General features: G+C 42.0%; 1 protein-coding gene across 4 annotated transcripts in view; it reads right to left on the reverse strand.

The window, feature by feature from the left end:
• The window catches only part of IKBKB (inhibitor of nuclear factor kappa B kinase subunit beta), a 68,953-nt gene that overhangs the window by 13,368 nt on the left and 29,488 nt on the right, over positions 1–26,097 (reverse strand). For all 4 annotated transcript variants that reach the window (XM_049866391.1, XM_049866389.1, XM_049866390.1 and 1 more), the window contains exons 6-13: positions 17,619–17,707; positions 15,278–15,367; positions 12,192–12,316; positions 4,618–4,725; positions 3,258–3,387; positions 2,284–2,478; positions 1,296–1,410; positions 67–190 (exon numbers count right to left, since the gene is read on the reverse strand). In XM_049866391.1, coding sequence (XP_049722348.1) covers positions 67–190; positions 1,296–1,410; positions 2,284–2,478; positions 3,258–3,387; positions 4,618–4,725; positions 12,192–12,316; positions 15,278–15,367; positions 17,619–17,707 — 976 coding nt within the window. The remainder of the gene's footprint in view (positions 1–66; positions 191–1,295; positions 1,411–2,283; positions 2,479–3,257; positions 3,388–4,617; positions 4,726–12,191; positions 12,317–15,277; positions 15,368–17,618; positions 17,708–26,097) is intronic.

Below are 26,097 nucleotides of genomic sequence, written 5' to 3' on the forward strand. Positions count from 1 at the left end.
CCTGGGGCAAAACCCACTGAGCAATTTTAAATAAATTAAGTTAAAAAAAAATGCTTGGCACAGTACATGGCAGCTCGCTGTCCCTGCTGCAGCCGGTTACAGTCCTCCTTCAGGGTTTGGATGCTGTGCCAGACCTGGCCCCACACCTTCCTCAGGTGGGGGAAAGAGAGATTCCTCTTGGGCTCTTGAACTGGAAACACAGACATAAGCACTTTTCAGAGAATAGCTCTCCTACAGTTACCATGTCCTGCCTTGCGACATCGCTAGTACTTTTATATTTTCAAAAATTATATAATGACCATACTCTCGTAAGTTTTCAGGTGTTAATGCGTGGCTACCCCATAAAGACTGTCTCATACATTTTCTGGTACCCCACGATAGCACCTGCATGTAGCACACAGTCAATAATAGCTGTTGATTTGATTTGAAGAAACACTTTATGAACTACGTGGAGACATACATTAGGTACACAGTCCCATACATTTTTAATGCAGACTCTTACGTTCCCAAAATTTGCAGTCAAAGAGAAGTTTTATAAAAATATAGCCTCAACAATTAACTGAAGATCTCTAAGACTTCAGAGCCTCGATCTGTTTATTCTAAGGTGTGTGGGGAAGAGAGAGGGGGAAGTAGGGAGAGGGGAGTGGGCAATGTATTAAGATGAAATCTGGCATTCATAAAATACAACACTAATCAGTGTTAAAAATATATATATATATATATCAGGCAGCTCTATACGTACCAATAGAGGAAATCTCCAAAATCTATTGTATAACGAGACGGGTAGCACAGAACAGTATGTATTGTGTCTTATTTGTTTACGGGAAAAAAGACTACGTATATATGTTTATAAGTGCACAGAACGTTCCTGGAAGGATACACAAGAATTTGATAACAGACGTTTCTCTGGAAGAGAAGAACTCACTGCCTGGGGAACTGGTGAAAGAGGGTGACATTTTTCAATGTATATTCTTTGGTACTTTTTGGTATCATATGCATTAATTATTAAAATACAAATAAAACTTCAAAAACACACAGAACAGTCATCTGATTCAAGTTCAGTGGCAGTGCTCTCTGTCCCGTTTAAAGTCCTACCTACGAGGCTGAAATTAACCAAAGGCTTCTTTCACCGTTTTTTGCCTCGGCTACTTCTTGACCATCCTAAGAGAAGGCAGCCCTGAGGGCAGGGTAAACTCATCTCCCTGACGTGGACCCTTCCCTGGGGCACGTCTCCTGCCTGCCTCACCCCAAGCATAATAACTGATTATGTTTTATAAACACAGCCACGTCCTTACGGATACAGCTGACATTTTCAGGTTGAGGCCGAGGGGAGATCTGTGTCTCGTAGGTGACTTTACTGTTGTCAAAGAGAAAAACAAGATCCATGTCCAACGAGCGGCCCTCATTTAGCTGCAAAGAGACAAGAACAAAATGATATCTCATTTGACCCACCTCTTCCCCTTTCCATCTAATAATGAAGAGATGTCAGGGCATTTCCCTCTCTTCACCAATAGCATAGTCTTAGGGCCAACAAATGCTAAGCATCCATGAAGTCTTTCTTCATGGCTCCAGCCTACACTCATACTTCTCGCTCCTTTTACATTTATTATCTGAACAAAACCCCACTGCCATTGAGTCAATTCCAGCTCACAGCAACCATTGAGGACAGAACAGAACTGCCTTATAGTTTCCAAGGCTGTGATCTTTAGGAGAAGCAGAGTGCCACATCTTTCTCCCATGAAGGAGCTGGTGGGTTTGAACCACCAACCTTTTGGTTCACAGCCAAAAACATAACCACTGGCCGTGAGAGCTTCTTTATTATCTGAACACATACCTTATTTACAACTGTTTTATATTCCTTTTTATTCTCTGATTGTCTTTACTGTTTAATTCGGAAGTTCACTGTATATGTCCTTATCCAACGATTGTTTCTTATACACTAACATTATATCCACAATTAATTTCTAAGCTGTCTTTGGGCAGGGACCGTGTCTTGTATTGCTTTGGTTGCCAATGAGGTGCCTAACAGTTCTGTACATAAATCATTTTGATTGATTCATAAGGATAAAGCATAGTTTTGGCAACAAAGGCAAAGGAAAGCCACCGTAAGTGGTCTGGAAGTTAGCAAGTCAAACGTGAAGTGATTAGTGTATCTTATCAGGCACATTGTGATTAACCGACTGCTTGACAAAATAGAGTTAAAATCTGAAAGCATGATTAGTCTCCTTGGAGGCAAAGCCAGGAAAAAGACTTTGGGTAGTTTGCAAGAAGCCAGGGGCTCACCTTGCCATCTGAAATACACTGCGTGGCAGGCCTGTCGGGGATCAACGCCAGACCCGCTTCTTGCAGCAGCTCCTGGTCCTCCTCTGGGATTCCCGTGTCTGCCTGGATTCTGGCCTTTAAGCTCTGCAGACTTTCATCCTGTGTCACTGGATAGGTATGAATGGTGCCTGTGACCATGTTCAAGATATGAACCAGCTGCAACGCAATCCAAATGTGACTTGAAAAAATCCATCTTTACAGAGATGTCCCTTTATCAGTAGCCCTTGTGGCATAACAGTCAAGCACTCGGCTGCTAACCAAAAGGTTGGCAGTTTAAACCCACCAGCTGCTCCTCAGGAGAAAAGACTCGGTGATCTGCTCCCATAAAGATGACAGCCTTGGAAGCCCTATAGGGCAGTTCTACTCTGTCCTATAGGGTCACTATGAGTCACAATCAACTCAATGGCAACAGGTTTTTCGGTTGTTATTTCCATCTGGTCATTTCTGACTCATAGCGACCCTACAGGAGAGAGCAGAACTGCCCCATAGGGTCTCCAAGCAACAGCTCGTGGATTTGAACTGCCAACCTTTTGGTTAACAGCTGAGAACTTAACCACTGCACTACCAGGGCTCTGGGAACAACAACAGATATGCCCCTTTATATGCCTAGATCCTCTGCTACTTCCAAAATTTCCCTAGCCCACACGAAGCAAGCACCTAGCTTGAGGAAGGGAGTTGGGTGCCATGGTTCACGTATTCTGCTCTTCAGTATTCCTGTTTGTCCACAGTACAGCCCTACAGACCAACGTCAATCAGCCCTACTGTGCTGTCCTCTCACTTATGCACAAAGACATTCTCACAGGAGCCTACGCTTTCCCGTTAGGTCAGCTGGTCTATGACCTGCTTTTTCCCATGAATTTCTTTCTCATGCATTTATCATGTCCCACCTGAGACCTGACCTTGTTGCCTCAGGGCTAACTTGGCCCCACACTCACCTTCAAGTTTAAGATGTCGTCCAGGGCCTTGAAACAGCCGTTGGACCCGTACAGCGGATCTGTGCCCCTCTGCCGGGGGTGCCACATTAACATCAGCTGCAGCCACTTCTCCAGGCGCTGTGCCAGCACACTGTGCCAGTAAAAGCAGAGGAGCAGAGTAGGGGAGACACCTCCAACACCAATCTCAAGCTGCCATTATGTGGGAGTTTAAAAGTGAGAACCTCCCATGTGGTTCACCATTAGATACAAGATGGCGGCCAATAAATGATTATTGAAAAAACAGACGGGTCAATCGGAAAGAAAAAAATGTTTAAGTACTTTCAAAAAATGTAATCATTTAGGTGCTTATTGCCTCACTCTTGATCTGCGAAAAATAGCTCCCCAAGTCAGGGATTTCCCAACCACTGGGTCAGCAGACTGACCTCCAACTGGCTGTGTAAGAATGATCAATGAGCGTTAACCTTTTTAAGTGCACTTCATAGGCCCACGCCACCTCACGTGATCCCCACAACACTCTAGACCCTGAGCTGCCAGGTTGATCATTAACCGCCCCCTCATAACCCCTTACCCTAGCCTCAAGGCCTTGCACAGTGTGTCCCCAATACACATACCAAAAGCATCCCTTGGCACTCCTCTACCCAAACTCTTTACTCAGGCCAACAGAGCTACTCACTATCTCCTCAAATGTGCCTCTGCTCAATCTGATCTTTCCCCCTTGAACTTCCTTCCTCCTTCCTCTTCATCTATCCATGTCCTGTATATCTTTCCAGACTCTTCCAGAAAGTTTCAGCTCATCCAAATAGTCATTCCACAGAGCTCTAGTCCACAATAACTGTCTCCTCGTCCTCTAAGTACTCCCGGTAGTTACTCAATTGTGGGCAATTACCTTGTAGCTTTCTTTTGTACTATTATCCCATTTTGGTATTATTATTTAACTGCTTGTATTCTGGCCCTAAGACTAGACTGTAACGCTGTTCAATCAAACTACAAACATGCATTTGTTGACTATGACAAAGCATTGGGCCACATCAGGAGTACAAAGAGAAATAAGGTATAATTTCTTACCCTCAAAAAGAAGGGATAAACCCTATGCAAAACTGAATGTAATACAAGGTAGAAGCTACTAAGGATAATAAGAGGTACAGATAAATTGTTACATGAGCTAGAAAAGAGGTGATTTCTAAATGGGTATGATGAATAGGAATCCATTCTACACTTAAGACTGAAGTGAATTACGTCAAGTTCTTAGTCACAGATGAGATCCCCATCACCTGTTTAAAAAGGGATTGAAGTCACCCCAGCCTTCTATCTCTAAAAGAGGAAGAAAAACATGTAGCCAAGTGATGTTACTGTGCCTTACCTGTTAAGATTATTGGGGTAGGGTAAAGAGCTTGAAAACCTCACTGTTCCACTCAAGTCTTCACTCACAACGATGTCCATCTCACTCTTCTGCCGGACTTTTGAATGCCTGCAGACAGGAATCAGGATGACTACGTCCTGTGTTGAGGAATCTTAACTGTAACCTTTAAATCACTTAGTGGTGGAAAATCATTTTACATTTGCAACACACCACTTTACACCTGTACAGGAGACTATATCCCAGATGAATATTTACCTTTTGGATTAATCCCTTCATTTGCATACTGGTTGGACTGTTTCTTTGAGAGCTGAAGAAGGTCAATACTGCCTGAATGAAGAGTCTGAAGAACAGTCTTTGGTAGCATCATTAATCACCTTATACCCAGAGTTCTGCGGGCTGTACTGGTGACTCCTTATCTCATCCTTGGTTTTGCCTTATCATCCTTCCTACCTGCTATCTGATCTAATACAGAACACCCATGTTTTGATAGAGGCTAAAATGAGGGTTTCCAAAGCAAAATTACTGATACATTTACATTAAATATGCAAACATATGCATGTACATTTGTACTTTCCTCTAAGGATGTGGGAAAAAGATCTGGTGATCTGCTGCCATAGAGATTACAGCCTAGAAAACCCTATGGGGCAGTTCTGCTGTCACATGGGATCACTATGAATCAAAATCAACTAAACGATATACAACAACAAATACTATAAGGATAGAAGAAATTTTACGTTTTCCATTTGGTGAACTTTTTTGTTTGTTTCTTTGTATTTTCTTTTTTTAATAGTTTTTGAGCTTTAAGTGAGCGTTTACAAATCAAGTCAGTCTGTCACATATAAGCTTATATACACCTTACTCCATACTCCCACTTACTCTCCCCCAATAAGTCAACCCTTCCAGTCTCTCCTTTCGTGACAATTTTGCCAGTTTCTAACCCTCTCTACCCTCCTCTCCCCTCTAGACAGGAGATGCCAACACAGTCTCAAGTGTTCACCTGATACAAGTAGCTCACTCTTCATCAGCAACGCTCTCCAACCCATTGTCCAGTCCCTTCCATGTCTGATGAGTTGTCTTCGGGAATGGTTCCTGTCCTGGGCCAACAGAAGGTTTGGGGACCATGACCGCTGGGATTCCTCTAGTCTCAGTCAGACCATTAAGTCTGGTCTTGAGAATTTGGGGTCTGCATCCCATCGATCTCCTGTTCCCTCAGGGGTTCTCTGTTGTGCTCCCTGTCAGGGCAGTCATCAGTTGTGGTCGGGCACCATCTAGTTCTTCTGGTCTCAGGATGATGTAAGTGTCTGGTTCATGTGGCCCTTTCTGTCTCTTGGGCTCTTAGTTATCGTGTGACCTTGGTGTTCTTCATTCTCCTTTGATCCAGGTGGGTTGAGACCAATTGATGCATCTTAGATGGCCGCTTGTTAGCATTTAAGACCCCAGACGCCACATTTCAAAGTGGGATGCAGAATGTTTTCATAATAGAATTATTTTGCCAATTGACTTAGAAGTCCCCTTAAGCCATAGTCCCCAAACCCCCACCCTTGCTCCACTGACCTTTGAAGCATTCAGTTTATCCCGGAAACTTCTTTGCTTTTGGTCCAGTCCATTTCAGCTGACCTTCCGTGTATTGAGTATTGTCCTTCCCTTCACCTAAAGTAGTTCTTATCTACTAACTAATCAGTAAATAACCCTCTCCCATCTTCCCTCCCTCCCCCACCTCGTAACCACAAAAGTATGTGGCATTTGGTGAACTTCTTGATGCATCTGAAATAGTACTTAAAGGAAAAAAATTTTTTTAATCTCATCAGTTTCAAATCTTCTCGCTGATAACTTAAATTTGAATAATGCTTCACAGATAACAAAATACTTTGGTTCTAATGTTGCACCTGGGATTTGATATCCTCTTATTTGCTATGATAATCCTTATGTGGTAGACATTAAATTTTTTTTTTATTTAAGGATAGGGAAATGAACACAAAGTAATTTGCCCAAGGCCACACAACCAGAGACTGGAAGAACTGGACTCAACTCAGAAGTCTGGTGTTCTTTCTACTGGGTCTGAATACCCAAATACATCCTTTTCAAAGACACTCAGGAAATTCAAATAAAAAAATGCTCTAGCCCCAAACACTTTTCATTGGCAAGGGGTGAAATGGCCTACCTGGAGTACAGGGGAAATCTAGAAGAGCTGGTGGATGGCAGTGCTTTACAGCTCTTGCTGTAACTGGGGTTATTGTTAAGTCAGGTGCTCCAGGACTGTTGATTATATAAAAGTTACATGATCGTCTAAGAGAAAAACTTAATTTGTCAATGGGAAGTTTTTTTTTTTTTTTTAAAAAGGATATGTGAAATAAAATGCTTATTACTTAGGTTGGTACCAAAATGTATTTCAAAGTAGCTTTATGATAGAATTACAAAGGCCAAATCGCATTTGTCATGAAATTACTATCTACCGGCCATCTGTGACAAGATAGTGAAAGGGAAATAGTTGCCTATGACATTAAATAGCAGACAAGAGAGGCAAACTAGTCCACAAAGCAGCTCCTTATTGAGTTTCCTAGAAGTTCATCGGAACGTGGTCAACTGACCTTCCATCACTGATGAGGGAAGTTCTAGGGAGCTGGTTCTACAGAGAACAGACTGACTACAAAGACACTAAGCCATTACGGATATATTTTCAAATAGCACTGATTCTTCCATTTTAATGGATACTAACCCTTTCAGGAGGCTTGGCTTGTGAAAGGGGGCAAGAAAAAAACATACTACCTACCAAAAATTTAGACACACCGAACAATTCAGCATGATTCTACTAATGAAAACACATGGTATCGGCAAAAAAATTCAACACAGAAATAACGGGGTCTTGAAAGGGTAAACTTGCCTTGTCATAAATAATGGAAAAGTTCAATATTTGAACTGAAAAAATACAACAGTTCCCTGGATACTTAAAAGCAGTGAAGATTTTTAAAGCTAATTTTATGATGGATACATTATAAGATGTGACTACAAGTTAATGAGCTAATTCCTCAATATCCCAGAGCTAGGTAGCTATAGGGTCGCTATAGAGTCGCTATGAGTTGGAATCAACTTGACTGCAATGGGTTTGGGTTTTTTTCTTTTTAATGTAGCTAAATGAGCATTGCCTGGTTTAAAGTCACCACAGGAGGGCATACTCTTGCCATTTCACCAGCCACCTCAAGGGCAGGGACACTGCCTCATTCATGGTAGCATTACTAATGTCTGGCATGTAAATGCTGACTGAACTGGGCTGCCATTACATAACCCTAACCCAGTGCCGTCTACTCCTCTGGAATTGATTGCAGAGGCCTTACCTCATTCTTACGAATACACACCCTTATGATGTAAATATTTGTTCTTTGAAAAAGTTAATGTTTTTTATTACTTCCAGAAAGGTATTTAGAAAAATGGTAATAGCCAGTGTTGGCAGTGGTGTGGTGAAAGGGACTGCGTGGTGTATTCCTGGTAGAAGTGTATACTGATACAACCTTGCTGGTGAGCCGCTTGTTAGCACGCATTAAAAAAAAATGTGCATACTTTCTGATCCGTTAATTCCATTTCTAGGAATTTATCCTAAGAAAATAATTGTGGATGCACATGGATTTCCCTACAAAGATGTTATTCTTGGTGGCATTTCAAGAAGTAAAAATCATAAACCACTTATGCTTCCAAAAATGGGGATAAGTGAAATCAACTACAGCACAGCCACTCAGTGGAATACAGCCATTAAACATAATGTGGAAAAACATAATGACATAGAAGTGTTTTTTTAATATAATTTTATTTAGCTGATGCTATTGAGAATATACACAGCAGAACATACACCAATTCAACAGTTTCTACATGTACCATTTAATGACACTGATTACATTCTTCGAGTTGTGTAGCCATTCTCGTCCTCCTTTTCTGAGTCGTTCCTCCCCTGTTACAGCAAATTCACTGCCCCCTAAGGTTCCTACCTAATCTTTCGAATTGCTGTTGTCAGTCTGATTCCATATAGATAGTTCTTAAAAGAACATAATGCTCAAAGCAGACATTTTTTACAAGTTAAACTAAACCACTGTTTGGTCTTAAGAAGATTTCAGGGGACAGTTCTGGTTTAAGGCTTAAAGATTATCTCAGGGCAACAGTTTCAGGGGTTCATCTAACCTTCCTGACTCCAGGAAATCTGGGGTCTATGAGAATTTGAAATTCTGTCTGCATTCTCCCCCTTTTGATCAGGATTCCTCTATGGAATCTTTGATCAAAATGTTCAGTAATGGTAGCCAGGCACCACCCAGTTCTGCTGGTCTCATGGCAAAGGAGGCAGTTGTTCATGGAGGCAATTTGCCACACCTTCCACAGCTTCCTCCTATTCCTGGCTCTCCTTCCTCTGTTGTTCCAGGCAAATAAAGGAAAAGTATTTTCAATATTAAGTTGGAAAAGCAGGTTATATGAGAGTATGCATAACCAAACAAAGCCTGTTGTTGTCAAGCCGACTGCGACTCACGATGACCTGATGTGTTACAGAGTAGAGCTGAGCTCCACAGGGTTTTTTTTGGCTGTAATCTTTCCGGAAGCAAATCCCCAGGGCTTTCTTCCAAGACGTTACTGGGTGGGTGTAAAACGCCAACCTTCCAGTTAGCAGCCTGATGCCTAACTCTTTATGTGACCCAGGAACTGAGAATATCGTAAAAAGCATAAAACACACGCACACACTGACGAGACTGGAGACACACAAAAGTATTATAGTGGTTGCTTCCAGGTTGTGTGATTATAGTTGCTTCTTGTTTTTCGATTGTTTCCATAGTCTCCAAAACTCAAAAACAAAACAAAGTCAACCTGGTAGAAATGAGGGGTGATGAAACTATGCAGTGCTCTTTAGATTCAAGAAAAGCACTTCTGTGTGTGTTGCAGATGAACTGGCTCTGAAGGAAATTCTCAGAGTGTAAAACTGCTCTAAGAGCACATGTGGAACGGGGTGCCCATCACACTACCACTGGTGTAAAAAGGGGGAAACAACAAACCAGGGTGCGCACACACACACAACAGAGTACTACACAACAGAGTACTACGCAACGAGAAAGAACAATGATGAATCTGCAAAACACCTCATGACATGGATCAATCTGGAGAGCATGATGCTGAGTGAAAAAAGTCGATCACAGAAGGACAAATAGCATATGAGACCACTGTTATAAAAACTCATGAAATGGTTTACACACAGAAGGAAACTATCTTTGATGGTTATGGGGGGGAGGGGAGGGAAAAACACACTAACTAGATAGTAGGTAAGTGGCAACTTCGGTGAAGGGTAAGACAGTACACAATACTGGGGAAGTCAGCACAACCTGACTAGGGCAAAACCACAGAAGCTTCACAGACAAACCCAAACGTCCTGAGAGACCAAGTTACTGGGCTGAGGGTTGGAGACCATGGTCTCAGAGGACATCTAGTTCAACTGGCATAACATAGTTTATAACGAAAATGTTCTGCAGCCTGCTTTGGTGAATAAGCTTGGGGTCTTAAAGCTTTTGAGTGGCTATCTAAGATACATCTACTGGTCCCATTCCATCTAGAGCAAGGGAGAATGAAGAAAACCAAAGACACGAGGCAAAGGCTAGTCCGAAGAACTAATGGACCACAACTTTCACAACCTCCACCGGACTGAGTCCAGCACATGGTGCCTGCCTACAGCTACCACCACCAAATGCTCTGACAAGGATCACAATAGAGGGTCCCTGACAGAGCTGGAGAAAAACGTAGAACAAAATTCAAACTCACAAAAATTCCCTGACAGAGGCTGGAGAAACCCCAAGAGTATGACCCCTGGACGCCGTTTTAACTCCGTACCGAAGTTACTCCTGAAGTTCATCCTCCTGCCAAAGATTAGACAGGCCTATAAAACAAACAATGACACACGCAGTTCAACCGTGTATATGAGACTAAATGGGCACACCAGCCCAAAAGCAAAGATGAGAAGGCAGGGGGGACAGGACAACTAGACAAAAGGAATTGGGGAGCCTCAGGTTGAGAAGGGAAGAGTGCTGTCACATCACGGGGTTGGCAACCAATTACACAAAACAATATGTGTATTAATTGTTCAATAAGAAACTAATTTGCTCTGTAAAACTTCATCTAAAGCACAATAAAAAAGGGGGTGAGGGGCATAAATGAACGATTATGTGCCAATTTGCTTATGTATGTATAAAAGACCTTAGAAGTGTACCAAAGCTCAATGATACCTGTTGCCTGTGCGGGGGGGCGGGGGGAGGGGGGACTGGGTGGCTAGGAGACTGGTATAAAACACTGACTTTTCAGTGTATATTGTTTTATACTTCTTTAATTTTGAGCCATCTGAACTTACTAACAGTTAAAAAAAAATTATTAAAAAAATGTTTTGAGCAACAGTAACATCATTTAAATTAACTGTGTGGCCTCTGAAGGGACAACTTTGAATGAAGACTAACTGATGTGGAGGGTGTTAATTTCTAAATTATGCTTTCCTATAGTGATTCACATGTGTAAAATAAAAAATGCATTACTTTTATCATCAGTAAAAAAAAGTTAAAGAATATACAGTAACCTTGAAAACGGTAATTGTATCCTTTGGGTTTTTAAATTTTTTTTGTATTTAATAAGCAAATGTTAATCTGGATCCCACCTCCTTAGAGACTGATCTCGAACAACTTTCTCAGCACATTTCAGCTGCTGCTGTAAAACAAGGCCACCAGACCTACTCCTCAGGGTTGCTGCCAACAGTTAATGATGTCACAAGCAAAGTGCCTCACACACACACAGTTTTAAAAAAGAAAATTTAAAAATGACTTCCTCTCTTCCCAGTTTTTCTAATGGCAACTGCGACCTGTGTTTTAAGAAGACAGAAGGCTGAAATACACATCTAACTAGCAGAATCATAACCTAGTTCAGGTGTTCAAAACATCACACTGTCAAGAGATTTCAGTCTAATGCCTGTCCAGTTTGACTGTTCTATTTCAAAAGTTTTTCCAGTTCCTTTGGGTTTTTTTATTAGAAATTCTTTTTTTTTTTTTTAATTATTATTACTTACTAGGTGTTCATTTTAAACCACTTTCTTATGTTTCTGAAGCAAACATTTATATTCTGGTGTAGTAAAATTTGTAACAATAAATTTCCAAGTAAATATTACTTATTATCTGTCACGTGCATATACATATCTTTTACTTCTGTTTATTCACACCTAGTACGTTCAATACAATGCAGACACTGGAACGATACCCATGAAGGCACTGACTTGTTATTACTACTGAAAATAGGGCAAATGTCATTTACATAGTATTACATTTCCAGTAAAATGCTCAGGTTGTCAAACTCCATCGCAGTGCTTAATCATTACTGTGTTTTTCTAGGTTGTCAGTGCTCTGACTGCCCATCTGCCTGGTCCCAACAGGCCTTCCTCTCAGAGGAGACAACCCACCGATCTCTCAGGCCTGGCTAGTGAAATGGGACAGGTGAAGAGAGGCGAACAAAAATAGAGGGATACGCTCCTTCCTTTGGATGCCCTCCCGCCTGGGTACTGGGCCTGGTCTCTCACTCACCACTGCACAGGCTGCCAGTCGGGGAGGAAAGGACGGAAGCCAGTGATGCACTCAAAAGCCAGGGTGCCGAAGCTCCAGTAGTCCACCGTCACTGTGTACCTCTGCTGTTCCAGCAGCTCTGGGGCCTGCAACAGCGTATCGCGGGGACACTCCTGAGCTGCGCCTCCCTCTGAGGTGCCATTGCAGGAGGGGGTGCCCAGCCCACCTAACTGTGTCCCCCGCCCCCGCTCCTGGCTCCATCCTGGGGTGCACCGGTATGTCAGCTCAAGGGTGAGAAGGTGACCACGTGGAGCATGTTTAGTTTTTCTCTACCTTGTTCACTCCCATTAAATGCAACAGAAAGGCTAGGGAATCAGGGCCCCTAGGGGTTATTTTTAGGTAGACCAGAGTACATCAAGTTTCCTCCTCTGTGCTTCATTTCTCTCCTCTAAAAGTGAGGGTTGCAGCATTTTCAAGCACTTACTGAAAACCAACACAGCTGTAGGCACTGTGTACAGATGAGGCGGTACGAGGTACACCACATACAGCAAAGGAAAATGACACCAGGTTGTGCACACTAAATGCACGATGGTGCACTAAATGCCATCGGCACACTGACCGAGTTTCCTGAGCCAAGTAATGTGTGGTCATACAATGGGATGGGATATTCACAACCAGGCAGGAGAAAGCCGGATGTATGACTGTTGCAGAAGCAGAAAGAGCTGGGGTGACGGAGAAAGCTACAAAGCACAGGGGCGAGCAGGCCCGGTCTGAGAAGGAAGGGCTTCTAGAAAGGACCATTATGAGCAAAGGCATGGATGTGCATGGTATGGCTGGAGATGTGACACTTATGGAAAGGTCAGGGAGTTCAAATGATGAGGAGAAATTTGGGGATGGTCAGGTCAGTTACCATGTCTGGATATGGACAGGGCTAATTTAGCTCGTGTGAGTGAACAAACTGACCCAGCATTCTGGTCAGAGCACAGGGTCCCCCTCGCTGAGTAGCTGCTGAGCTGATGACGGTCTCAAAGGATGCTCAGCAGGACCTACGTACAGACCGAGAGGCCTGAATCACAGCCTCCCATGGGTCACCACTCTGTGAAGCCTCTATTCCAGAAAGCAGGTAATAAACTGACAGAGCCCACAGTTGATGGTATAGAGAAGAGGAAATATAAATACCCTCAAAAACATGTCAAACAATTTCTTTCTTTTTTTTTTAACTTAGGAGTTAGATAGGATACGCACACTCATCTAGCCTAGTGGCTTTCAACTTTTTTTTTTTTTAAGTGCAGACTCCTTTATTTAACCAAAATTTTACTGGTTGTTACCACCTGCTTGCAAGTAATTACCAAGTCTTCCTGAATATCTCTGCTATGCACTTTTTTTTTCTTACGATTTCCATTGCATTCTTTTCTTTTTTCAACAACTGAAACAAAATTTCATGTCCTAGGATTTATCCTTCTATATACAATACACTGTGATATCTTCTGCTCTCTTTGTTTTAGTGCTGGTTGCGATCTCACATTCCACTACCAAGTCAGGACCCCTGTGAAAAACACTGGTTTCAATGGAACATCATTGCAGTGTCTTACACTTTTCTCTCTTTTTTTAAATTGTAGTAAATACATACATAATAAAACATCTGCCATTGCAGCAATCTTCACGTGTACAATTTAGTGTTATTAATTATATCCATCATGTTGTTCAGCTACCACCTGTACCTGTTCCCCAATTTTTCCATCACCCTTAACAGAAGCTCAGCGCTCAGCATTTCTTGAATCTAATATTCTGTACATCCTCACTGCTACTACCAGCTCTGAACCAGCTTATTGCGATAGCCTCCTACCTACTTGCCCACTACACGTAGTTCCTGGCTTTTGACATATTCAAGTTACAAAGAACAGCACTGACGCCCAAACTGACATAACTCGGATACCTCGTTTTTTTTTTCTTATTTTATTGTGAGTAATATGTACTACATACAGTGCTGCAGCGCACAGTCTGTGATGTTCTCATTCTCACGCAAACTCCCAAAGACAAATAAAGATAAGATCTGTAACGATACTGATGATAAAAGGCAATAATAATGAAAAAAAAAAAAAGAGGTATTCGATTACATCAGAAATGACTTACGACAGAGTTGTCCCAAGTCAGGAACTACCTGTACCTACTTTCCACACTGTAGCAAGAGTGGTCTTTCAAACAGGTAAACTTGATCCTTTTAACTTAAAACCCTTCAATGTTTTCCAGAGGTTTTAGGATAAAGTCTAAAATCTGCAACATGGCAAAGAAAAATCCGTTCCTACCTCTCTCCAGCATTAATTCAAGATATTCTCTTCCTATTCTCTACATTCCACACGTACTTTCTGCTACCCAACTGCCTGGAACTTCCTCTAACCACTTCCTCTCCCCAACCCCACCTCCAACCCCTTTTCACCTACTCATCCTTCAGGTCCCAGACTAGGTTAGATCCTTTTAATACATATTCTTGCAGCGTCTTGCACTTTTCCTTTAGAGCATGTATCACCCTTGCAGTTTCTTAGCTATCTGTATTAGGGTAATGCCTGCTTCCGTGCTAAACTCTAAGTCCCCAAAGGCCAAGGCCATAACTGTGTTTTTATCACTGTGTCCAGTGCCTAACACAGTGCCTGGTACATAGACTACACTCAATCATATTTCTTGAATGAAGAACTCAAGCAGAACCCCAATATTCAGACTAAATTATGTAACGGAGGAGTGGGGAGCTCAGAGCTCAGCCTCCTCAATAGCTCCTGAGACACCTCATGAAAACTGGCCTCTACAGACCAGCAATGCAACTAGTCTAAACCTTTATTTCCAGGTAAAATACTGAAGCACAGAGACCTTATGGGACTGTGGAAGGGCACACTAGCCCTTTTGATATTGGAGATGACTGTATCCTTCCAGAGGCAAAAGAGGCTGATGTAAATGGGTGATGTGTCTGCCTTCATGCAGCAATTCCTACATATACAGGAAACATCCAAAAAGCTAGCCAAGACGTAGGTGCTAGACGGTGCGAAAAGAGAAGCTACACAAACACACGCATCAGAAACAAACTGATAAGCAAACATGTAAACCCCATTTCTTACCAGGTACTGCAGGGTCCCCACAAAGGAAGTACAAAGACTGCCCTGATCCAGCTCCTTGGCATATCCTAGGTCAATAATTTTGTGTATTAACTGAAAAAAAGGGTGAGGGAGAACATTCGAGGGTTATGAAAATACATTGTCCTATAAGTATTTCAATTGTTTGCTGTTAGAGAAGAGGATATTTCCAAATTCCTAGATGATATCAGATCCTAATTTCCCAAGAGCCACCAAATACATATGAGAATAAACAACTTCAACATATGAGAACAAACAGCCTCAACCTTAGGGCAAAAGAAAACAAATACTAAAAATGCTTAGACATATGTACCCCCTTGCTCTACCACCAATATTGAGAGGAGTTCAAAATTAACAGACCATGAGTCAGCCCTCAAGATTGGTAAAACCAGACTTTATAACCTGGAAGACCGGGCTAGTCCCTTCACAGTAAATATCTTTAGATCTCAAATCTCAGAATTACTGGCAAGAATGAGCAGGGAATGGAACAAAGGTGAGTGCTGTGATAGTCACAGTCAGGCCTGGAATGCTGATGGGAACTGTATCAGGAGGGATTAGGTGACCCACAGTTACTACACTCTGCTCAGCTGAGCCCTTGCTCATTACCCTCAGCTGAACAAACGACATGGTGAAAGACCATGGTGTCATTCGGTTGGAGAGGTTAATACCACAATGCTAAGCAGGGAAGCCACTCAAGAGGGCCAAGGAAGATGCGCTCACAAAGAGCCCCAGGGTGGACAATGCCAGCTCAAAATGCCTCTTCTCAGCCATATCCAGCACCAACATACAGCTAGTTTCCACTTTAGCATCAAAACGTGAGGCTCTCTAAGATACAATTATTGGTCTCACCTTGTCCGGCGCAAAGGAGGGTGAAGAAAACCAAAGACTCAAGGGACCAATTAGTCCAGAGGACTAATGGACCACATGAACCACAGCCTAACCCCAGACCAGAAGAACTAGATGGTGCCCGGCTACCACTACTGACTGCTCTGACTGGGATCACAACAGAGGGTCCCAGACAAAGCAGGAGAAAAACAGCTGAACAAAAAAATCAAATTCACAAAAAGACCAGACTTCCTGGTCTCACAGAGACTGGAGGAACTCCAGAGACTATGGGCCTAAGACACCCTTCTGACCTGGAACTGAAGTCATTCCCGGAGACCACCCTTCAGTCAAACAACAAACAGGCCCATAAAATAAACAATAACACCGAAGAGGAACATGTTCCTTAAAACAATCAATTATACGAGATTGAAAGGGTAACATTTGCCCAAAAGCAAAGATGAGAAAGCAGGAAGGGGTAGAAAATCTAGACAAAAGGAAACAGAGAACCCAGGGCAGAAATGGGGAGAGTGCTGACGCACTGTGGGGAATGCAACCAACGTCACAGAACACTTTATATACAACCTATCCAATGGGAAACCAATTTGGTCTGCAAAATTTTACCTAAAGCCCAATAAAAATTGAAAAAAAAAAGTTGAGGCTCTGGAATGGATAAACAAATGGTGGTACATCTACACAATGGAGTATTATTCAGCAATAAAAAGAAATGATCTATCATGCCACAAAGACAGGGAGGAACCTTCAATGTACACTGCTAATGGAAAGAAGCTGCTCTGAAAAAGCCACATACTTTGGAAAAGGCAAAACTATAGAGACAGTAATAGGTTGCCAGGGGCTGGCGGAGGAAAAGCAATAAATAGGTGGAGCACAGGTTTTTGGAGCAGTGAAACTATTCTACATGATATTAAGCATTTGTCAGAACGCACAGAACTGTACAAAGAGTGACCCTAATGTAAACTATGAACTCTGGTTAATAATAATTATCAGTATTGGTTCACCAGCTGTAACAAATGTACCCCACCGATGCAAGATGTTAACAGGGGAAACTGGGGCGGAAGGGGGGAGGGGGCAAGGGAAGGACAAGGTGTTCATGGGAACTCCCTGTACTTTCTGTTCAATTTTTCTATAAACCTAAAACTACTCTAACCAAAAAAACTCTAGAAATTAAAAAAAAAAAAAAGGCTCTGAAACAAATGCCAAACAAAAAGTCTGTTTCCAAGAAATGCTGGTCCCAAAGGTCTAGAAGGGGAGGAGGCCGAGGTAGGAAGACAAACATTTTCCTTATCAGATTCCTGCAACTTGGGCAATGAACAATGTGATCCATTCAATCTGCAAGGAAGAACTTCTCACTGGATTTTATTCAAATTCAAAAAGCACCACCAGAGAATCAAAGCTTCACTCAAGGAATGTACACAAACACACAGAGCACGTTCCTGCTCCCGAGGTGGCCCTGCAGGGTGTCGTCAGTCCCCGGGGGTCTCACCCTCTGCTCTCCTTGCTGTAGGACGATGTTTTCTGGCTTTAGGTCCCGATGGATGATCCTGTTTTCATGAAGGTATCTAAGCGCAGAGGCTGAGAGAGTGGAAAGGAAAATTTTCGTGAACCTCAAAAATGCTTTTCATTTCAGACTCTGCTAACCTTCCTGTAAAAGATCAATACTGTGTGCCCTCTGACACATGGCTGGTGACTGCTGGTGCAGAAACTCACGGCAGAGGGAAGGGACCTGGGCGGATGTTCCTCAGGTAAAGGCAGTGAAGTGAATAAACTCTGTGAGACGGGGACCTCACTATGCCAGCAGAATTTAGACAACTGCTAGCTTCTTCATGCAAAGAAGTCTTAGCCTTGCACCCGTAAGGTCATCAAATATAGTTTAGTGCCATGGTTTTCAAATTGTATAACCTAGACCAGTAGCACCTGGAACTGGTTAGAAATGAAAATTCTAAAGCCCCATCCCAGACCTACTGCATGGGAAGCTTTGAGGGTGGTCCTCCAATCTGTTTTAAGCCTGCCAGCTGATGCAGATACCGATAAGGTTTGAGAACCACTAGCCTAGTGGTTCAAATCAAAATTGTACCATCTGGGCAAGGGAGAAAGGCCCTCTGGGCAGAGTACATGGGTCATGTGCTCTTGAGCCTGGTAGAATCAAAGCTGGCTTCAAGGGAGAAGCGGAGGAAGCACTGGAAGGACAGAATAGAAACAAATGCAACATGTTTGACAGTTCAACATGTATTTATTATGTGCCCAATTCTCTGCTACGTTCTGCGAGACAAAGAAAATAAAGGACGTGATCCCCAACTTTCAAAGCTTGGGCTCTAGTTGGGAGGGAAGTAGTCTGCCCAATATTGGCTGAGAAGTCCTTTGATTCCCACAGCTTTGGCCATGGAGAGGAAATGTGATGATGTAACACAAGGAGGGTCATGGCGCCTACAACAGGGGAGCTATCTGCAGTTCAGGACATGCTTTTTACCCGTAAGAGAGGTTTAATACCTTTAATAGAGGTATTAATTAGAATTGTACTATAGATGAAAAAAATTGGAGTTTAAGTATTGAAAAGGCATAAAATTCTCTGTCTGGAGATGATGTAACTGTCGTCGCTGTTAGGTGCCATCGAGTCGGTTCCGACTCATAGTGATCCTATAGGACAGGGGAGAACTGCTCCCTAGGGTTTCCAAGGAGTGGGCTGGTGGATTTGAACCGCTGACCTTTTGGTTAGCAGCCAGGCTCTCAACCACTATGCCATCAGGGCTCCATGATATAACTCCATGTCTGGAAAACCCAATAGTCTAAAAACTGGAAAGAATTCAATAAGGTGTCTAGAAACAAAATAACTGTATACAAATCAATGGCTTTTCTCAATGTCGGCAATAACTAGTTGGAATGGAAAAGAAAAAAATCCCATTCACATTAGCAACAGTCTAAAATACCACAGAATAAAAGTAGTGTCAAAATATTCAAAAAGTTTATGACCAAAGATATAACAAAGTCAGAGACAAATAAAAGGGCTGGGACAAAAACATCTATAACACATATGCCAAAAAGTAAACATTCCTAATATATAAAAAGTTCTTACAAATCAACAAAAAAAAATCCACTAGAAAAATGGACAAAGAATATGAAGACGTGATTTACAGAAGAAACACAAATGAACTGCTGGGAGGTAAACAATTATGTGAAAAGTTGCTCAAGCTCACTAGTAGTCAGGAAAATGCAAATTAAAGCAATGAAATGTCTTTTCACCTCTTCAACTAGAAAGAATTTCAGGTGACAAAGGGTTCTCCCCTATATTGCTGGAAGGAGTAAAATTATATATTTCTGAGAAAGTAATATGGCAACGTCTATTAAATTTTAAAGTACACATATTGCTTGTCCCATTACTTCCATTTCTGAGAATCTAGCTTGGAAAATTAAAAGCATCATAACACATATAAAGATGCTCATTGCATAGCATGGGCTGTGATAAAAACTGGAACAAACTGAAAGTCATCCATCAGGGAATGGTTGAACGAATTATGGTAGGTCCACATTATAAAATACCATGCCTCTATTTTAAAATTATTTAGGATTATATTATCTGGCTCAGAGGGATGACAATGATGTACTTCCAAGTAAATGATATGATCTCTTGTAAAAAAAAAAAAAAAAAAAAATTAAACTAAAAAGCAATACCACCACTACTGAGGAGTTACATAACACACTCTGCCTTTGGCACCACACACATACAAACTCACCCAGTCAGAGTGAGAATGTGGCCAGAGCCAACCAGGGAGGTGGGCAGACCCGCAGCCCTGGGTAGACATTCTGTCTGCTCTGCTGAGCAGTGAGGATCAGCACTGTGTGGAGGAGGAGGAGCAAAGCCTTCCTCAAAAACCAAGTGATAAAACATGTAAGCTCTTGGCTGTTAGCCAAAAGGTTGGCAGTTTGAACCTACCCAGAGGCTCCTCAGGAGAAAAGATTACAGCCTAGGAAACCCTATGAGGCAGCTCTATTCCGTCACATGGGGTCACTAAGAGTCAGAATCGATTTGATGGCACCTAATTTTTTTTTTTTAATGGCATAGTGGTTAAACAGCTTGGCTGCTAACCAAAAGGTCGGCGGTTCAATCCACCAGCTGCTCCCCAGAAACCCTCTGGGGCAGTTCTACTCTGTCCTATATGAGTTGGAATTGATTCGATGGCATCAAGTTTGGTTTGGTTTTAACAAAAACAAAGACTTTCATGTTGAATGTTTCCTGAAAACATATCTCAAAGTCAAACTGAGAGAGCTGAACAACGGCCATATCTTAAAAACAGGAGTTTCATTTCAGAACATTCAACTGTGTTACAAAACTTCTAATTACATCTACCCTTTTCAGCCCTGCCTGTGACCATATAGCTCCAACATCTCATACCTGTGCCTTTTTTTTTCTTCTTTCTTTTCGTTAACTGAACACAACAGATTGGCTTGGGTCCAATGAAAGTCCAAATGAAGTTAAAGACTCGCTGCTCTCAACATGCCTAAAAAAGCCCATTCCATCTTGTTCTCAACTGTGTTAGCTTTTAAAAGGCTAATGCTTCTTATCAGCACTTTCGTTTTTGTTTTCCTATTTTTATAAAACAATTAAAGTCTAATAGAGTGTTCTAATAACCCCAAACACAACCGTGCAGAGAGGGATGGTGCTACCGCTGAAACTGAGCTGCTGGCTGGCAGGGAGCGCTGTCGTTCAGTAACTCGAGATATTTGCTCATTGACTGATTTACAAAAGACCAGCTTTGGCATAGGACAAGCCGCTGAAGAGTATCAGGGTAGAATATATGAAAGTCTGAGTTTGTTCAAAGGCAGAATATATGAAAATCGAGACTCACTGCATTTTGAACAAGCATCTAAGTCCAGACTAAGACAAAGCCCTGGAAGTTAGACGTAAACATCTCAGTGCAAGTAACATGGACGCCAGTGGGTGAGATGCCACAAGAAGCCCTCTGAATGCGGGCAAGGGCGTCCAGCTGAGCCTGAAAGAACTATTCTCTACGCCACATTGATTAAGAGTTGTATCACCACATCTTCAGCGAGGAGGAATTTCAAGTTGGTAACAGAATCCACAGGTTAGTATTAATAGTTGTTTATTTTTATTTTTAAGCAAATGTACATAACAAACTTTAATTCTTACTTCAGAGTAATTGTTTATTCTCAACAAATTTACTGTCAACTTAATAGTCTAGAATAGACTTCTTCAGGTATCGTTGGAGTACCTGGACAATGCAAATGGTTAATGTGCTTGGCTACTAAATGCAAGGTTGGTGGGTCGAGTCCAACCAGAGGTATCTCAGGAGAAAGGTCTGGAGATCTATTCTGACCAATCAGACCCCTACGGGGCACAGCTTCATGCTGACACACACGAGGTCGCCATGAGACAGAATTCACTCCACAGCAACTGGCTTTTGTTTGTTTGCTTTTTCAGGTAAGTTTATATATATTTTCTTGGATTTGAATGGCTCTTACATGGCTAAAATAGTCAAAATTCTGAGAGGCAGAACTTCTTCAATGGCTTCCCTTCAGAAACCTGTCTTTAAAAAGCTTAGTTTGGTCTGACTGCACTATGTTTTACAAAATGGTACTTGAAGTGTAGTATCATAAAATGAATTAAAATAGTTTGAAGCCAAGAGAATCTAATTTGATTTAAATTGGGTGAAAATCAGATACTGAGATTAAGAAAAAACACACTTTAGCATTTGGAATTTTATTTAAAAAAAAATCTACCTGAGGTTCATCATTCAGCCAAAGATTGAACAGGCCCATGGAACAAACCAAGACTAAAGGGGCGCACCAGCCCCGGGGCAGGGACTGGAAGGCAGCAGGGAACAGGAAGCTGGTAATAGGGAACCCAAGGTTGAGAAGGGAGAGTGTTGACATGTCGTGGGGTTGTTAACCAGTGTCATAGAACAATGTGTGTACTCACTGTTTGATGAGAAACTAGTTTGTTCTCTAAGCCTTCATCTAAGGTACAATAAAAAATAAACAAATAAAAATTAAAAAAATCTAACCCCCTTACAGTAGTAATAGTACATGTGTATAAAAATTAAAAAACCACACCAGAAAGCATAAAAGTTAATTTTTCATGTTCCAATTATACGAAAGAGTTGTAAGATACACCCACTCTGAAGACGGGGTTATCTCTAGAAGAATATCAGTCCTGAGTACTGCCAGTGGAGAAGAGACACTGTGAGCTTTGAAACTATGCAGTGGTACTTCCTGGACAGACTATTATTGCACGAAGAAGGTCCAAGTTAAAGAACCACCCCAGGGAAAGAGCAGTCTTTTTGTATTACCCTTATCAGGAACAGCACGTAAGCTGTTACCTCAGCTTTTCTCTGAGCTCATGAGGCAAACACGATTGTACAATTAAAGCATGTGACAATTCTATAGTTCTTATTGACGAACCAAAACTCCAAACCACAGCTCCAGCATATTTTTACAGATATAAACCATAAATTAAGGAACATATAGGATCAGCTAGAATTCCACGTAGAAAAGCAATTTTATAAGGGTTGGGCCCATTAATCCTTGCTAACTACACCACAAATTTAAAAGGATTGTTAGTTTCCTTGGAAACATTTTTGTTTGATATATATTTTATAATGAAGTAGAAAGATAAGTGGATCAAAAGGCTGAGACATTCTGGGGTCTTAAAAACCTGTGGGTGGCCATCTAGGATACTCCACTGGTCTCAGCTCTTTGGGAGCAAGGAAGAATGAAGAAAACTAAAGATACAAGGGAAAGATTAAGTCAAAGGACTGAGGGACACATCTACCACAGCCTCCACCAGACTGAGTCCAGTAAAACTAGACGGTGCCCGGCTACCGCCACTGACTGCTCTGACAGGGAACACAATAGAGGGTCCTAGAAAGAACTGGAGGAAATTGTAGAACAAAATTCTAACTCAAAAAGAAAGACCAGACTTGCTGGCCTGACAGAGACTGGAAAAACCCTGCGTATGGACCCTAGACACCCTATCAGCTTAGCAATAAAGTCACTCCCGAGGCTCACCCTTCAGCCAAACATTAGACAGGCCCATAAAACACAATGAGACTAAAGGTACACACCAGCCCAGCAGCAAGGAGTAGAAGGCAGGAGGGGACAGGAAAGCTGGTCATAGGGAACCTAAGGTAGACGGGAGAGTGTTGACATGTCGTGGGGTGGTTAACCAATGTCATAAAACAGTATGTATACTGTTTAATGAGAAATTAGTTTGTTCTGTAAACCTTCATGCAAAGCACAATAAAAAAAAATCTGAGACGTTAAGAGAAAGAAACGGCAGTCACCAACAGGATGTTCCTTCATTCAGCAAAAGTTTACTGTGTGCCTACTGTGTGCTAGCCACCTTGATGTCACTGATTTTCCAAACAAAACAAACTAGAAGACCAAGTGTGGACGTGTGGAGGAAGATTTAGTCCAGCTGGAGGTTTCTTGACTAAATTAGCCTCCAAGGCAGTAACGCCAAGGGATGAGAGAAAATGCAAAGTGTTCATTCTCTCATTCATTCAACGAGTATTGTCTATCTGCTGAGTATCATGGAAAATGTGCCACTGAATGAAAGTGTTTTCTGCACTTACTACATAAACGGTCCTGTTCAACTGGCCCCAAGTTCCAAAAGTCAACCTTTAGTTTCAAGGCACAGGCAAAAATCACACGGAACAGTAATAATGATACCAAGAATCAAATGAGTGGTGGAGGGAGTAAGGGCAGAAGAATCTCATGAAGGGCAGAATCACTGTGAATGAGGGAAGTGCCTCTGGAGAGGGCAGGTCTAAAGTTGTGCTCTGGAAGATAAGACGACTTTGGATCACTGGGGGGTGGGGTACAGGAACATCATTCTAAACAGGAACAGTGCATATGAAAGGAAGAGAGATGGAAAAAGTGGGTTTTGAGAATCACAAACTATGAATTTTAAGTCAACTTAGCTAGACTATGGTTCCCAGTGCTTAGGCTAAACCCTACTCTACGTGCTGTTTCATAACGTAATCACCTTCCACAATATAATCTGATGTAACGTAATCATATGATCGGTTGAAAAGGGAGTTTTCTCAGGGTGTGTTCTGTGCTCACTTGTCTATGCCAAGATATTTGGAAGACAGCTACCTTGCCAAGTGACTGGAAGAGATACATATTTGTGCCCATTCCAAAGAAAGGTGGTCAAACAGAATGCAGAAATTATCTAACAATAGCATTAATATGACACACAAGTAAAATTTTGCTAAAGATAACTCAAAAATGGTTGTGGCAGTATATTGAAAAAGAACTGCCAGAAATTCAAGCCAGATATAGAAGAGGACGTGGAACAAGGGATATCATTACTGATGTCAGATGGATCTTGGCTGAAAGCAGAGAATATGAGAAAGATGTACACCTGTGTTTTACTGACTATGCAAAGGCATTCAACTGTGTGGATCATAAATTATGTAAAACATTACGAATAATGGGAATTCCAGAACACTTAACTGTGCTCATGCAGAACCTGTACATGGACCAAAAGGCAGTCATTCGAACATAACAATGGGATACTGCGTGAAATCAGGAAAGCTGTGCATCGGGGCTATATCCTTTCACCATATTAATTCAATCTGTATGCTGGGCAAATAATCTGAGAAGCCGGACTATGTGAAGGCGAACAGGCGTCAGGATTGGTGGAAGACTCATTAACAACCTGTGTTATACAGATGACACAACCTTGCTTGCTGAAAGTGAAGAGGACTTGAAGCACTTACTGATGAAGATCAAAGACCACAGCCTTTAGTATGGATTATACCTCAACATAAAGAAAACAAAAATCTTCACAACTGGACCAATAAGCAACATCATGATCAACAGAGAAAAGACTGAAGTTGTCAAGAATTTCATTTTGCTTGGATCCACAATCAACACCCATGGAAGTGGCAGTCAAGAAATCAAAAGATACATTGCTTTGGGCAAATGTGCTGCAAAAGACCTCTATAAATTGTTGAAAAGCAAAAATGTCACCCTGAAGACTAATGTGCGCCTGAACCAAGCCATGGTATTTTCAATCACATCATATGCATGTGAAAGCCGGACAATGAATAAGGAAGACCAAAGAACTGACGCCTCTGAATTGTGGTGCTGGGGAAGGATACTGAATATACATGGACTGCCAAAAGAATGAACAAATCTGTCTTGGAAGAAGTACAATCAGAACGCTCCTTAGAAGCAAGGATGGTGAGACTGCATCTTACATACTTTGGACAGGTTATCAGGAGGGATCAGTCCCTGAAGAAGGACATCATGCTTGATAGAGGGTCAGCGAAAAAGAAGAGGACCCTCAACGAGATGGACTGACACAGTGGTGGCAACAGTGGGCTCAAGCATAACAACAATTGTGAGCATGGTGCAGGACCGGGCAGCGCTTCATTCTGTTGCGCATAGGGTCGCTATGAGTTGGAACCGACTCAACGGCACCTAAAAACAACAATTTGCCCTGGTAACTTTTGCCTAAAGCACAATTTAAAAACAAAATCAAAAAAAAAAAAAATGACTAGATAAACAAATTTTGGTACATACACACAATGGAATCCTGTGCAAACATAAAGAACAATGATGAATCCATGAAACATCTCAGAACATGGATGAAACTGGAAGGCATTATGCTAAGTGAAATAAGTCAATCACAAAAGGACAAACACTGTATGAGACCACTATTATAAAAACTCAAGAAAAGGGCTACACGCAGAAAGAAACAATCTCTGAGGGTTACCGAGGAGGGGCAGGGAGCGGAAACCACTAACTAGATAGTAGACATGTGTTAACTTTGGTGAAGGGAAAGGCATCACACAATACAGGGGAAGTCAGAACAACTTGGCTAAGGCAAAGGAAGCCACTAAGAGACAGGAAAACCGGACGAACAGAAACGGGGAACTCAAGGGGGGCGGGGGGCGGGGGGCGGGGGGAAGGAAGGTGCTGACACAGTGCAGGGATTG

The sequence above is a fragment of the Elephas maximus genome, chromosome 22, assembly GCF_024166365.1.
Source record: "Elephas maximus indicus isolate mEleMax1 chromosome 22, mEleMax1 primary haplotype, whole genome shotgun sequence".
In the NCBI taxonomy this organism is placed as follows: Eukaryota; Metazoa; Chordata; class Mammalia; order Proboscidea; family Elephantidae; genus Elephas; species Elephas maximus.